The 14,409-nt window shown below is 41.2% G+C and overlaps 2 protein-coding genes across 4 annotated transcripts in view; both read left to right on the top strand.

Moving 5' to 3' along the window:
- The window catches only part of NR1H4 (nuclear receptor subfamily 1 group H member 4), a 67,302-nt gene extending 64,919 nt beyond the window's left edge, over positions 1 to 2,383 (top strand). For both annotated transcript variants that reach the window (XM_055395372.2, XM_055395371.2), the window contains exon 9: positions 1,807 to 2,383. In XM_055395372.2, coding sequence (XP_055251347.1) covers positions 1,807 to 2,045 — 239 coding nt within the window. In that variant the 3' untranslated portion in view covers positions 2,046 to 2,383. The remainder of the gene's footprint in view (positions 1 to 1,806) is intronic.
- Positions 2,384 to 8,650: 6,267 nt separating this feature from the next.
- Positions 8,651 to 14,409, top strand: part of GAS2L3 (growth arrest specific 2 like 3) — a 41,507-nt gene continuing 35,748 nt past the window's right edge. The window contains exons 1-2 of one of the 2 annotated variants that reach the window (XM_055396017.2): positions 8,651 to 8,766; positions 9,751 to 9,888. The gene's annotated coding sequence lies outside the window, so the exon portion shown is untranslated. The remainder of the gene's footprint in view (positions 8,767 to 9,750; positions 9,889 to 14,409) is intronic. The other variant, XM_055396018.2, reaches the window with a different exon arrangement.

The raw sequence follows: 14,409 nt of genomic DNA on the forward strand, positions 1-14,409 counted from the left end.
AAAAAGAATAAGATGTCATATAAGGAAAGAAAGTGGCAGCAAAATGCTGTTATAATCAGTAGTCGGGGAAGGCTCATCTAAAGGGTTGAAATTTGAGCAGGACATAAATGAAACTATATACTTTTTTAACATAATAAAGAATATACTGTCTTTATTCTTTTTCCATGTCATTAAAAATCATATTGGTAGAATTTTGTTGCAATATGTACATCATGTTGTATGATGTATAATCATTTACTCAGTTGTTACCATGTTTGGATATTCAAGATGTTTCCAGATTTGTCATTGCTGTTGTTTTAAACAATGTTGAAATGAATCTCTGTACATAAAATTTGTCTATATTTTTTGATTAATTATTTGGGAATAAGTAATGTCATGTTCCTGATTTGTAAAGCTTAATTACAGTGTTAGCCTTAAAGCATTTTAATATATGATACTGTGGCAGATGCTATTAGTAGTTGTTACTTTGTTTTACCATGCCGCTGCTGCTGCTGCTAAGTCGCTTCAGTCGTGTCCGACTCTGTGCGACCCCATAGACAGCAGCCAACCAGGCTCCCCCGTCCCTGGGATTCTCCAGGCAAGAACACTGGAGTGGGTTGCCATTTCCTTCTCCAATGAATGAAAGTGAAAAGTGAAAGTGAAGTCATTCAGTCGTGTCTGACTCTTAGCGACCCCATGGACTGCAGCCTACCAGGCTCCTCTACCCATGGGATTGGAAAAATTATAATTTTAGAAAGAATGACCCAGAAATTCCACTCCTCAGAATATACTCACCACAAATGACGCTTATGTCTATTCTTGGGGTTACCTTTTGGGTGCATTTGTCACCAACTCCAAGCTCATACTGCTCTGCACATGGTGGTCCAAAAAATCAAGAGATGAGTTGTTAAGATAAGGAATAGCAACTTTATCTGGAAATCCAGCATATTAGGATGGTGGACTAGTGTTCCAAAGAACCATCTTACTGAAGTTAGAATTCAGGCTTCTTTTATAATAAAATTGGAGTGGGTGTAATTGGTTGCTGCAAACTTCTTGGTGCTAGAATCCTTTGTTCTTGCAGCTGTCCAGGTAGTTCTGGTTATAATGTTACTATAAACCACCAACAGGACAAATGTTATTCTCTGTTCTGCAACATTTTATCTCTAAATGAATGGAAAAGTGTCTTACCTTTAAAGGTCAGAGCCTTGAGAATGGGTTATTCTGTATATTTCAGGCTCCAGGCAACATTCTATTACAAAATGCAGCACTCCAGTACTCTTGCCTAGAGGATGGAGGAGCCTGGTGGGCTGCAGGCCCTGGGGTCTCTAGGGGTCGGACACGACTGAGCGGCTTCGCTTTCACTTTTCACTTTCACACGTTGGAGAGGGAAATGGCAACCCACTCCAGTGTTCTTGCCTGGAGAATCCCAGGGACGGGGGAGCCTGGTGGGCTTCCGTCTGTGGGGTCACACAGAGTTGGACACGACTGAAGTGACTTAGCAGCAGCAGGGTTAAGATGACTAAGCACAGGTAACAGAGCGCACAGTTTAAAACCAAAGGTGTAGTGTGTAGTCTTTCCTGAACACATTGATTGGAAGGAGAATTTAGGCAGGCCTCTGGGGGGCAGTAAAGGTTTTATAGCTTGATCTAATTGTGATTACAGGAATATATATACATGTGTGTAAAAATTCATCAATGTGAATACTTTGCCCATTTTAAGTGTACAGTATTTATAAGTTACAGTTCAAAGAAAGTTAACCTTGCTGTAATTATGCCAAATTTTACTTTTCCACTTTTTTTGTCATTTTATTTTGAACTTGAAAAACAGATAGACAATACATAAAGAACAGAGAGGCAGTAGAGAAGCTTCAGGAACCACTGCTTGATGTGCTACAAAAGTTATGTAAGATTCATCAGCCTGAGAATCCTCAACATTTTGCCTGTCTTCTGGGTCGCCTGACTGAGTTGAGGACATTCAACCATCACCACGCAGACATGCTTATGTCATGGAGAGTGAATGACCACAAGTTTACCCCACTTCTCTGTGAAATCTGGGATGTGCAGTGATGAGCACTGCAGAGGCAGCGTCCAGCTCTTCCTTTTCCTGATGTAAATCTGATACATAACTTTCTTTTATTGCATTTGTACCTGGCTTCATCCCAGAATTTCCCTCTATATTTATGTGGTAGTTATATAACCCTAACAATTGTAAATATGGGGCTAGGTTGAAATACTCTCTCTATATTGTATTTTACAAAGCTTTAGGGAATTTTTCATTCAAATTGGCATGCCCGGTTTGCCAAATTAAATCAATCATTACTGTAAGTCTGTTGAAATAGGGGAAGCTCTCATTTTGCTCTTCATCTTACCTTATTGCATATATTTTATTAAAGAGTTGTGTTCAATTTGGGCAATAAACTGAACATAGTGGCAACAGGCTTTTCTTTGGGAACAAAATTAGAAACATATACAAACTTATTTCTTTAAACAATGAATGGCATCCTATTGAGTCTGAGGGGGTAATTTCCAAAAAGATAAACTCTTACAACATAAATAGTGCTTTTCTCATCCCTGGAAGTCCCGGTGAACATTCATTTGTGATAGCCCTTTGATAATTTCTTATTCTTCAGAGTTCACCAAGCATAGCATACAGAAGAGTTAATGATTCTCACATAAAATATTCCCTCAAGCAATTTCTTTCCCTACTTAGGGTCCTGAGGTGGCATTTACAAATTCAGAGTATGCAGATAACTCCAGTGATGGGACATTCCCTTTTCTCTCATAAACATGCTCTCTATTGGCTTTAGCGTATTTAATTACTGATTTTTCATTTATTTGTTTGTTTTGCTTTTGGAAAACACTCCTTCAGCTGGGTGCACAGCTGTGTATACTTCCCCTAAAGCAGGAATTAGTTCATTTCCTTCCTTCATTGTTATATTGTTCCATTCTTCCCACCATCCTCCAGTAAATATAATAAAACACCTTCTGTAAGTAATGGGTTTACATGTCCCTTACTCCTGAAATCAGCCAAATTGGAGCTTGCTTAGCAGCAAAGAGTTTTTTATTTTAAAATATTAAGGCAATCCTGTAGTTCTAACAAAAGCTAGTCAGTAGAAAAGGGAGTGAGTTGGGGCTAACATTAGTTGAATGCCATTTGTTTCAACAAGAAAAAAGACTTGAGTCCCCACTAAGTAAAATCTTTATGCTAATCTCCATAGGAGATATAAAGACGATTAAGACCCAGTAACTGCCTGGAGGGGCTTAAAAGAAGAGCAGAGGAAAGTGCTGTGGGCTTACCTGGGAAAATCTTGTAGAGGAGGTGACATTTGCCCTGGGCTTGGAAGAATAGTCAGGACTTCATGGGTCAGGGTAAGAAAGGAGAGGATTCAAGGTGAACACGGTGGCGGGAGCTAAAGAAGGGGAGGTGGGGGAGTTGTACAGATGTCTAAGGACCATAAGAAATGTGGGCCAGAGCGGGAGGGTGCACAGTACCTTCGTAAGCCTCAGTTTCACCTCTGCAAAATAAAGATCTCAGTACCCACCATCAAAAGGGATTGAGCTGATGAATGAAGAGTAAGTGGGAAGTTGCAGACTCAGCAGGGAAGTGGGTGGTGAAGAAAGGACATTTAAGACAGAGAAGTAAATTTCTGGATGCCTGAAGGGTCAGTTTGGGGAACTGAGTGGTTTGGTGTTTCCAGATCCTAAGGCATGTGGGGGAAAGCAAGTGGTGGGAAATGAGCTGGAGGTGAGGGTGTCCTGTAGATGGAGATAGAAGTTAATCTCTTAGGTTTGGATTTATTCAGGTGGTTAAAACCTTATAATAGCAAGTATTATAACTAGTCCCCAGTTCCTGACATGGAGATTCTAAAACTCTTGGTATTTCCTGAGTGATAGGAGGAACTTTAGTATTTATAACAAGATCCTTTCACCGAGTTAATGCTAATAAGGTGACTCTTGGTAGGCCTCTAGATGCTTCAGGGTAGAGGATGGTTGCCAGAGGAACCAACCACGTGATTAGAGGGTTAGAATTCAGTCCCATTCCTCGAACTCTGGGGAAGGGAGAGGAACATTGAGATCGATGTCAGTTGTCAATGGCCAATGATTTAATCATTCATGGCTATGTAATGGAAATTCCAATTCAAAAAAAACCACTAAATGATAGTATTTGGAGAACTTCTGGGCTGGTGAACACATCGAGGTGCCAGGAGGGTGACGTGCCAGAGAGTGTGGAAGCTCCACACCCTCCTCCATTTACCCTTTGTCTCTTTCATTTGACTGTTCCTGAGATGTAGCCTTTATAATACACTGGTAATAGTAAGTGAACTGCTTTCCTGAGTTCTGTGAGCCAAACCAGCAAATTAACAAACCTGAAGAGGGAATCACCTATACATATCTCATTTCCACATAAGGGCACATTTTGAGGTTCCGAGACAGCGTATTAAAAAGCAGAGATATCACTTTGCCGCCAAAGATTTGATACTTTCAAATTGTGGTGGAGAAGACTCTTGAGAGTCCCTTGGACAACAAGAAAATTAAACCAGTCCATCCTAAAGGAAATCAGCCCTGAATATTTATTGGAAGGACTGATGCTGAAGCTGAAGCTCCAATACTTTGGCCACCTGATGTGAAGAGCTGACTCACTGGAAAAGACCCTGATAGTGGGAAAGACTGAAAGCAGGAGAAGAAGGGGATGACAGAGGATGAGATGGTTGGATGGCATCACTGACTCAATGGACGTGAGTTTGAGCAAACTGGGAGATAGTGAAAGACAGGGAAGCCTGGTGTGCTGAAGTTCATGGGGTCACAAAGAGTCAGAAATGACTGAGTAAGACTGAACAACTAAGGTTCCCGGTGGATATGAATTTTGGAGGGGAGGCTATTCGACTCACTATATAAATATAACATTTTAGTATTGATCATAACTGTTATAAAATTTTATATTATTGAATACATACAGATAATATTTGTTAATGTAAATCAATAACATCTCTTTAAGATTGAACTTAGTCTTATTTTCAGTGTTGGCTCTCAATAGATCATCTGCTGAATGAGTAGTTTAATTGACTGAGTGTATCAAGATCTCTGTCACCCCCAGATTTCATCCAGTGGTTCACACAAGGTGGAATCCATGGGTTGACAGCTAAGGTCAGCATTAAAAACAATAGCAGAAAATACAAAATGCAGAACAAAACAACTAATACATCAATCAAAAGAAAAAAATCTCCAACAACTACAGTAGACTTCAAGCAATAAAGGAGCATTCTTATAGGGTTGTGAAGAAACCAAATTGTATTTCAATATTCAAGGATTATGAGATTATGAGTGACTCTTTTGTGTTCTTTAGAGACGTGTAGTCAGATGATATTCCTAATGTAATAACTTGAAAAATTTAGATCTCCAAGCATGATGCTTTCATCACATCTGGAGAAAGTCAGAACTATTAAATAAAATACTTTGTCATCTGATAGAAGCAAACTGGTGAGGCTTGCTTTGCATGTTATGACCATGCCAATTTCAAGTGAGAACACCTAAAACATTACTATTAACCTAACCACCAATTAGAAAACCTACACATGAAAGTAAATTGCAGCTCACTAGTTGAAACCCTCAATTACTAATTGCAGTGTTAAAATCAAGGTAGGTAAGATGGTGAATGTGCTTAGGAGGTGGGTACTAGGGGGGTGGGGTACTAACTGAGAATTCTTGTAAAAGTGAGGTTGAGAGAGCAACATGGGGGACTTTTTTTTATTCAAAAGGGAAAAGCAATAAGAATCTAAGAATCTAGAAGGGGAACTTCTCACCCATTCCCCACCTTTAACCAATGAGGAAGATGGGCTTGGAGGATCTGATTTGAACAGATTTCCTGACTCTGGATTCACTTTTCACCACACTGTCCTTTATAAGCAAGAGGAGTTACCAAGTCAAACCAAATAGACAATGAAAATATAAAGAAACCAGCCATGAAAATACCCTGCTGCCAAAATTTCAGCAAATGGCTTAGAGAAATATTAAGTGGTGTGTGTGAATGTGTGTGTGAGTGTATTTGAGAGAGAATGTATACATACTTAACATAGTTTCAATTTTTAATAAATAGTATTCAAATGTTTAGATACATAGCATGCATGTAAGAAAAAATAGAACTGTTAACTATTGACTCATCAAACAAAATCTGTGTGACACAATTTACTTATTCTTAAGGTTCTGGAGAGCAGTGTACATATTTTGATATTTGGGCTCAACAAATGCCACATAAAATCAGAACTCCACTCGAAATTTGTCTGAATGAAATGGTATGACAAATTGCCTCTTTACTTTCAATAGAAACACTGTAAAACTGGTTCCCAACCTTTTTGACACCAGGGAAGACAGTTTTTCCATGGACCAGAGTGTGTGTTGGGGGGGTGGGGGCTGGTTTCAGGATGATTCAAGTGCATTGCATTTATTGTGTACTTTATTTCAATTATTATTACATCAGTTATACCTCAGTTAATCAGGCATTAGATTCCAGAGCCTGGGGACCCCTGCTATAAAACATAGGTTGATTTGAACACCAGGTCGTGTGAAAATGGATCTCCTGCAGTCATGGACAACAAAGCGTTCTGTTAAAGACACCAGTAAAAAAGGAGCAACCACGCTTGGGTATCAGATTCAATGATCACTTAAATGTCAACTTTTTGATGACCATCTTTACTGGGCTAACCCAGAAGGTAAGCGCTGCAAAAGCAGGACCCCACTGCTTACGATGGAGTCTGGTACAGAACAAGTGCTTAAGTGTGTTTGTTAAATTGACTTCTCAAATCTCTGTCTCTTGCACAAACCAGTTTAACCAGCTTCAGACCTAATTTTCCAACCATATCTTCTGAAGACCTCAACATGCACATTTGTCTCACATTTCAAAGTGAACATGACCTCACACCAAAATGCATTCATTATTTTTCCTCCAGTGTTGTTTTCTTTGTGTTCCTTAGATTGGCATCACTGTCATATGATACCAAGTCCAGATAAATCAGCCTTATAAGTATCTCCAGACATCTCTTTCTCACTATCCTTTCTGAGCTAGTTTAAGTAATTATAATCTTTTAATTTTTAGAATTGCTGCCAATCTTACTACTGTCTCCAAAACCCTCAAAAATATTTTTTCCCCTAAAACACAAATCAATCACAATCGCTTGCAAGAAAGAATCTAAATTCCATAGTATCTACAAAGGTTTCCTCTGTGCTACTCCTCCAGCCTGATTTATCAATACCTCTAAAACCCTAAACTTGTCATTCAGAACTACAATTCCCAGACCATTCCAGATGCTCTCACATCCCTGGAAGCTTATTCTCTCTGCCTAGAAAGCACTCCTCACTCCTAATTATCCTCTCCTTTGGCAGATCCCTATTTGTCCTTCAAAATTCAAGTCCTTTCAAGCCTCTGACCATCACTCTTCAATACTGTACGGTTTTCCTCTTTCACAGATTCTCTGATTTCCACTGAGTTTTTACCACGTTGCTGAGCACTTTCAAGGTAAAGACTTTTCTCTTTTTAGTCTTTCAGCAAGCAACAGTACCTCTTCTTCTTCTTCTTCTTTTTGTTGTTGTTAAGTGAATGAAGGAATAAATGCTAAAGAGCATCTGCTGCTGCTGCTGCTAAGTCGCTTCAGTCGTGTCCGACTCCTTCCGACCCCATAGACGGCAGCCCACAGGCTACTCCTTCCCTGGGATTCTCCAGGCAAGAATACTGGAGTGGGTTGCCAATTCCTTCTCCAATGCACGCTAAGTCGCTTCAGTCACGTCCGACTCTGTGAGACCCCATGGACAGCAGCCCACCAGGCTCCTCTGTCCACAGGATTCTCCAGGAAAGAATACTGGAGTGGGTTGCCATTTCCTTCTCCAGCTAAAGAGCCTCATTCCTGGTCAATTCCACTCTTTACAGATGGGAAACTGAGACCCAGAAAGGCGACATAATTTGACAAAATAAAGCTGAAAGAAAGGGCCTGGCCTTACAGGCTTTCGTCTCTGACTTTATCCCCATATTAACAAGTCATGTTTAGTGATCAGAGACCTATCTTTTATTACATTCAAGACCAGTCTCCACTTTACCTCAACCCTCCTATCTCTCATTGTGCTGCGGTCAAATCCTTCTCCCTCCTCCCCCACACCCTATGGTGTTTCCCGAAGGAACAGCCAACATCCTCTTTCTGCTTTCAGTTGCGGCCCGGAACTGCAGGGTTTCTCTCCCTCTCCCCACGCCCCTCACAAGGATGACAGTTTGTATCCGGAAACGACAGCGCCCTCAATACAGTGAAATTTCGGTTGGATTTAGGATTGGGAGGGGCTCTTAACAGATCAGGATAAAACTCAGGGCAACTCTGAGCAACACTCCAGGATGCTTCGAGAAGGGACTGATTCACCTCTCCTGCTAATCTGGACAAATAGGGTTTATTGTTGTCGCTGAGGGGCCAGATGAAAGGACGTGCCCTGTGACCAAGCCATTTTCTGTGCAAAGAGCGACTTGGCCGCCGGACTTGTCTGACCCTAGGCAGAGGAAGGAGACTAGTCCCTTGATCCAGACGCACGCGGGTCTCGTGCTCCCTAGAGGCCTGGAGGCGGGGCGGGGCTTCCAGCCACGCCCCCTCTCCGCCTCCTTCGAAACGGGCCGTGGCGATTGGTTCCTTCGAAACGGGCCGCGGCGAACCCTGAGCCTGAGGCAGCCGCGGCGGCGGTTGGGCAGGGGCGTGCCGGCCAGGCACAGATTGAGCGAGATGTTCAAGCAGGGAGAAGTGACCCTCCTGCGCCTGTGCGGGTGAGTACTTCTTTGTTTGCCGTTCTCTTTTCCTCGCGAACTCTTACTCGGCTTCTTGGGGCTGCGGCGCCTCAACTGGCACTGGAAGAGGCCTCGCGCTCAGCCCACTCAAAAGGTTGGTTCAGTAGGGGCTCCGAGCTGCGGGATTCAAGTTGATGTGCGATTGGTCCGCTGCGAGTGTCGCGTGCGCTGATTGGTCCCTGGGGCTGTCAAGATGAAGCAAGTCCCTGCCTTCTCCTGCCCACCCAGGTTTGGTGCAGGGGTCACAGGTGTGCTGGGGCGGCAGGTGTGCTAGGCGGGGGATGAGGTAATCACTTGCTGCCCCTCAGCTTTAGAATCCAGGAAGAGATCAGAGTCTGAAATTTAGCCTCTCCAGAGGCACCTTTGTTTCCAAGCACCTAGCTCATATAGGGTCACTTAATTCCTCGGTGTCACCCCTGGGAAGAACTGAGGTAGTCACTGACCTTGGAAGGGAAATTGCAGATAGTTATTTTGCCATCTGGCAGAGGGAAAAGTTTGTTCTCTGTTCCCTCCGGTCCACGCAAGGGTCATGTCGCCGAGATGAACGGAAAGAGGGAACGTACCTCAAGGCTGTGAGCGCTGCTTTGCCCACCCGCACGTCTCGGTTTGAAGGGTGCGTTGCGGGAAGTTTTGTAGATTGCCTTGGAAGTCGAAGGAAAATTTTAGAGCCTGTGCTTGCCATTCAGTCGCTCCTGGTTCCTAACTAATCTCTTCGAACCGCGGGATTGAGGCTTACTGATTTAGAGTGCTTCGTGGAACGTCTGTTAGAGAAGCTGGTCAGTCCTTATTAAGAGAAGAGATGTTTCTTTGCCGGCCCAGGCTAGGTCAGAGTTTGCGTGTAGCTTCGTTTGTGTGAAGAGTATTAATACCTACTCTCTCAGAAGAAATGCATGTTGTGAACTGCTGTCTGATGTCCTCAATTGGCACTTAAATAATTAGGAATTGGCATTCTCGCCACCTCAGATTCCCTCTAGGAGGAGATTGGAATGGATTTGAATGAAGAAGTGGAAACTGGTGGTAGTCGTCTGGTGTAGGTCCTGATACGTGTCTGTCTGACTCATTTATTTCAAAACCTCATTAAAAACCAACGGACTTTGCATGGTAGGTGTGTCTGCTATTTCCACATTAATGAATTATAAGTAATATTTCTTTTTATGTGTTTCTAAGTGTGGGGGCTCTGAAGTCACATTTTACTATGTGTGTGACCTTAGGCAAGTTATTTAATCTTTCTAAGTCTATATTGCCTACTGTGTAAACAAAGGTTAATAATAAATAGTTGCTACCTTATTGCTGTGATGGTTGTGAAGATCAAATGAAATAATCCCTATAACTAGTTTAGTTCGTTGCCTGACACATAACTAGCATTATTTCTGTGCTGCTGGGCAGAGAGGAGCAAAAGGTGAAGGCAGTGCCAGAGGTAGTGGTATTAACATTTATCATTCATTGGTTTGTACAAGTAAAGTACTCATTACTGTTTATCAGTATGAGATGGTTGGATGGCATCACTGACTCAATGGACGTGAGTTTGAGCAAACTTAGGGAGACAGTGAAGGACAGGGAAGCCTGACTGGCTGCAGTCCATGGGGTCGCAAAGAGATGGACATGACTGAGGGACTGAGCAACAACGACAACTGTTTATCAAACGCATTATTACCTAGCTTGTATAAGGTAGATGCTTTACTTATATATTGTTAAACCTGTTAGTAATCCTGCAGTGTCATTGGTGTTTTCTCCATTTTATAGATGAGGAAACTGAAGCTCAGAGAAAGAAATTGAGCTACTGAGGTTCACCCAGAATTCAGTCTAGACTGTCTCACTCCAATGTCCAACCTCTTTTTTTAATCACACTACTCTTGCATTTATATACCCAGAATTAAGCTTCTTTGCACAAAGTTGTTTGTATGGCCCAGGTTCATTTTTCCCATGGGTTTCGGTTTATTTTGACTACTTTATTAAGAAATAGTGGTAAGTAATTTGTGATGGTAAATCAAAGTATATGGTAAAGAAATAATGTCAACAGTATACTGCTATTACTAAAAAACTAAATGAGTCCAATATGTTTGGAGATTGATCAGTTCAAAAGTAATGTTTCCTAATTTATATATCCCCATTCAGTTTTTGCGTATTTACTGTACTTTTTACTAAGCAGCACTCTTCCCACCCCCCACCCCCGTCAATTTCAATTAAAGTTTGGAGATAATGAAAGTTCAGTTATTTCAGTAATTGTTTTTCAAGCTGACTGTTGTGAGGAAAGTAAGGGGTTAAGGTTAATGCATACTGTTATATTTTACTTTCTTACAGTAAATTGGCTGTATATGTTTATGTGTGTGTGTGTTTTACTTTCTTCCTATTATTTGTTTCTCCCTCTACTTTGTTATTTTTAAATCTTTAATGAAACTTGCAGTGTACATAGTATTTGAGAGAATAGGAAACTTGAGTCTGTCAGTCAGTTGTCTCACTTTGAATTTCCCTATTTTAATTGAAATGTAACCACCATAGAGAAATGCCTCAGAAGTAATGTTTACAAGATGCAGGCAATAATTATAATTGTTATCTCTTCAGTGTTTCTCCTTCTAAAAACTCAAAAAGTTTTCTCAGTACACTGTTACAAAATAGGGGTTTTAACAGAAAGTTGCTATGTATCTGTGTCAATGAATTACCAATTTTCAAAGAACTAGAATGTAATGAAATGTAGCAGATACACTAAATGCAGTTTCATTTTTACTGCTGAAAGGGTCTTTTACAATATTATGACCATCAGTCATAGGTTAGATATTGCTGAAGTGCTGACTGGTAGAGATTTCTGCCTTCTCTCACAAAAACAAACTTTTCTGTAAGAAAGTATAATCTATGGTGAAGGGCTCACTTTACATAGAATTTTAAACACCGTGACTTTTGTTTTCCTTTGATGGATGACTTGTTAATGGTTTTGATTGCCAAAATAAAATTTGCTGTTGAAAAAATTACTTAACTTTGTTCAGGAATTTGTTTCTTTCACCCTCACACAGTTTAGAAAACACTGTGACCAGAGTAACATAATTAAATACTGTCCTGCAGATTGCTTTTGGTTGCATGACATATAATGGACATCTTTTCATATCAATACATACAGTTCTTATTCTTTCAAGTGGACGAATGAATCCACTGTATGAATGTCCTGTATGTTATTTTAGAGGTTTCCTGATTTAATGTTGTTTTTACATTTCTTTATGTTAGTGTATATGTATGTTTTCCATTGTATACATATGCCTGCAATGTGGGAGACCTGGATTCTATCCCTGGGTCGGAAAGATCCCCTGTAGAAGGAGATGGCAACCCACTCCAGTATTCTTGCCTGGAAAATCCCATGGATGGAGGGATCTGGCAGTCCATGGGATTGCAAAGGGTCAGACACGACTGAGCAACTTCACGTTTCACTTTCATGTTTTCCATCAATTCTTTTAGTCTATCATATATAAAGGCAAACTGATTTTAAGTTTTTTGTTTTAAACATTTCTTGGCTCCTTCCTCTCAAAGCCAACTGTGTGACAATCTCTCTCCACCTCTATTCTCACATTCCCTTCTCTGGCTCTGACCTTTCTGCCTCCCACTTATAAGAATTTTTGTTATTACAATGGGCTCACCAGGATAACCTCTCATTTTCTTTGGCCCATAATTTACTCAATCAGCGGGGTCCATTTTGCTCATGGAAACAGTATATTCACAGGTTTGGCAGTTATTACATAGATGTCTTTGGGGTTCATTATCCCGTCTACTGCAAATGGAGTTTATTTAAAAGATGTAATAAAAAGTATCCAGTAGGACAGCCATATGAATTCCTGAGTAGTATATTGACCCCAGAGTCCTTGCCTGTTGGCACAGCTCTTCTGTCTTGTCTTGTTCATTTGGATCCTCTGCTAAATGTACACCAGATATAGTCTTTTTTTTTTTTCCAGTGATTTTATATCAGGTAGCTCACTTGACCTGCTGGTACCTTGACTAGTAACTACTTCACATATTTCTCCTCGGACATGTGTGATGGGAGGCAAGATTATTTATCAATTCAGGTCCCATAATAAACAAAAATGAAAAATAATAAATAATACCCCCAAAAGTTTCCTGTTAGATACTTGTTTGCTGTGTATCAGTTTCCAAAACTTGCACCACATTTTACCTATCTGGTTTTTCCTAGAGATGTTCACACATCCATCTTCCACCACAAGTGTTTTCCTAAACTTTCAGCTTGAATACTTCTCTTAACACTACTTCCAATAGCAATCCTGTAATAGACTTGCTTCCCTGGTGGCTCACATGGTAAAGAATCTGCCTATAGTACAGGAGACCCAGGTTCAATCCCCAGGGGAATGGAAGATCCCCTGGAGAAGGAAATGGCTGCCAACTCCAGTTCTTGCCTGGAGAATTCCAAGGACAGAATTCAGTCCATAGGGTCGCAATTTGGTCAAGCAGTGTACAGAACTAATGAAGAAATAGTATAAAGCACTGTATAAATAAGGAATTGGGAGAAATGCTAGGTGAATTCAAGAGCTACAGATATAAGCAGAATTAATTTAGGTCAATCAGGAAGGGCTCCTGGGAGAAGGTAAATCAGAAGAGTTGTAAACCTGGAATAATCTAGATGAGGATTCTGTCCCTCTTGTTGACTCTTTCTCTCCTGTCTAAATGTTGGATTTTCTCAGGACTTGTTCTAGGCCCTAATCACTGCTTTCTCCATTTCTTTCTCCAGAAAGGTCTCATTCTTTCTAGTGGCTTTATCTCCCAGGGATTGCTGACAATTTCTATCTCCTCCCAAACTTTCTTCTCAGCTCTAGATTTCCAACTGCTAAAATGACATTTTGCTTGAATGTCATTAAAGACTTCTCAAATTAAACATGACAAAATCACAGTGCCATCTCTGCTGGGTTCCCTGCTTCAGTCTGTTCAGATGCCCATCATCCTCATCTCACTAAACACTGCCATCATCTATTTGCTCAGTTGCTTAAACCAGAAAACCTGGAGTCGTTCCTGATAATTCACTCTGCCCTGACATCTTTGCCTTCACCCTCCATCTCTAACCATTATCAAGTCTTGATTCTTAACTCCAAAATAGATGTTGGATCCATCCACTTCTCTCTGGTTGAGACATTGTCAGCATCCCTGCTCAGTCACCATCATTTGTCGCTGAACTGCTGCAGCGGGTCCACTCCTCTTCCCCTTCCAGGCTGCTCTCCATCTCATCTCCTATGTGCTCAGTTTCCTTTGCTCTCCCTGTTTCCACTCCTCTCTGCTTCTCCTTCTCTCATTGAAGCCACTGATTCTTATCCCCACAGCTCTACCCACTTGTCCTGTTTCCTTCCCCCTTTTCTCTGTTAAACCCATCACTATTTTGCTCCCATGTCTCCCACCCCCGCTGCGGGAGATCTATTAAAACTATGAATTACATTATGTCTTTCTTTTGGTTAAAACTCTTCCGTGGCTTCCTACTGCACTTAGAATAAAATCTAATTTCCACAACTTGGTTTTGTGTGGTGGGGCTACTGCCTAACTTTGCAGCCCTATCCTAAGGCACACATGCTGCACGCTTCGGTCATACTGGGTTCTTTCAGTCCTCAGAACACACCAAATGCTCTCTGTTCAGAGTCTTTG

The sequence above is a fragment of the Moschus berezovskii genome, chromosome 6 (assembly GCF_049115385.1).
Source record: "Moschus berezovskii isolate FMDL1 chromosome 6, NW_MosBer_1.0, whole genome shotgun sequence".
NCBI lineage: Eukaryota > Metazoa > Chordata > Mammalia > Artiodactyla > Moschidae > Moschus > Moschus berezovskii.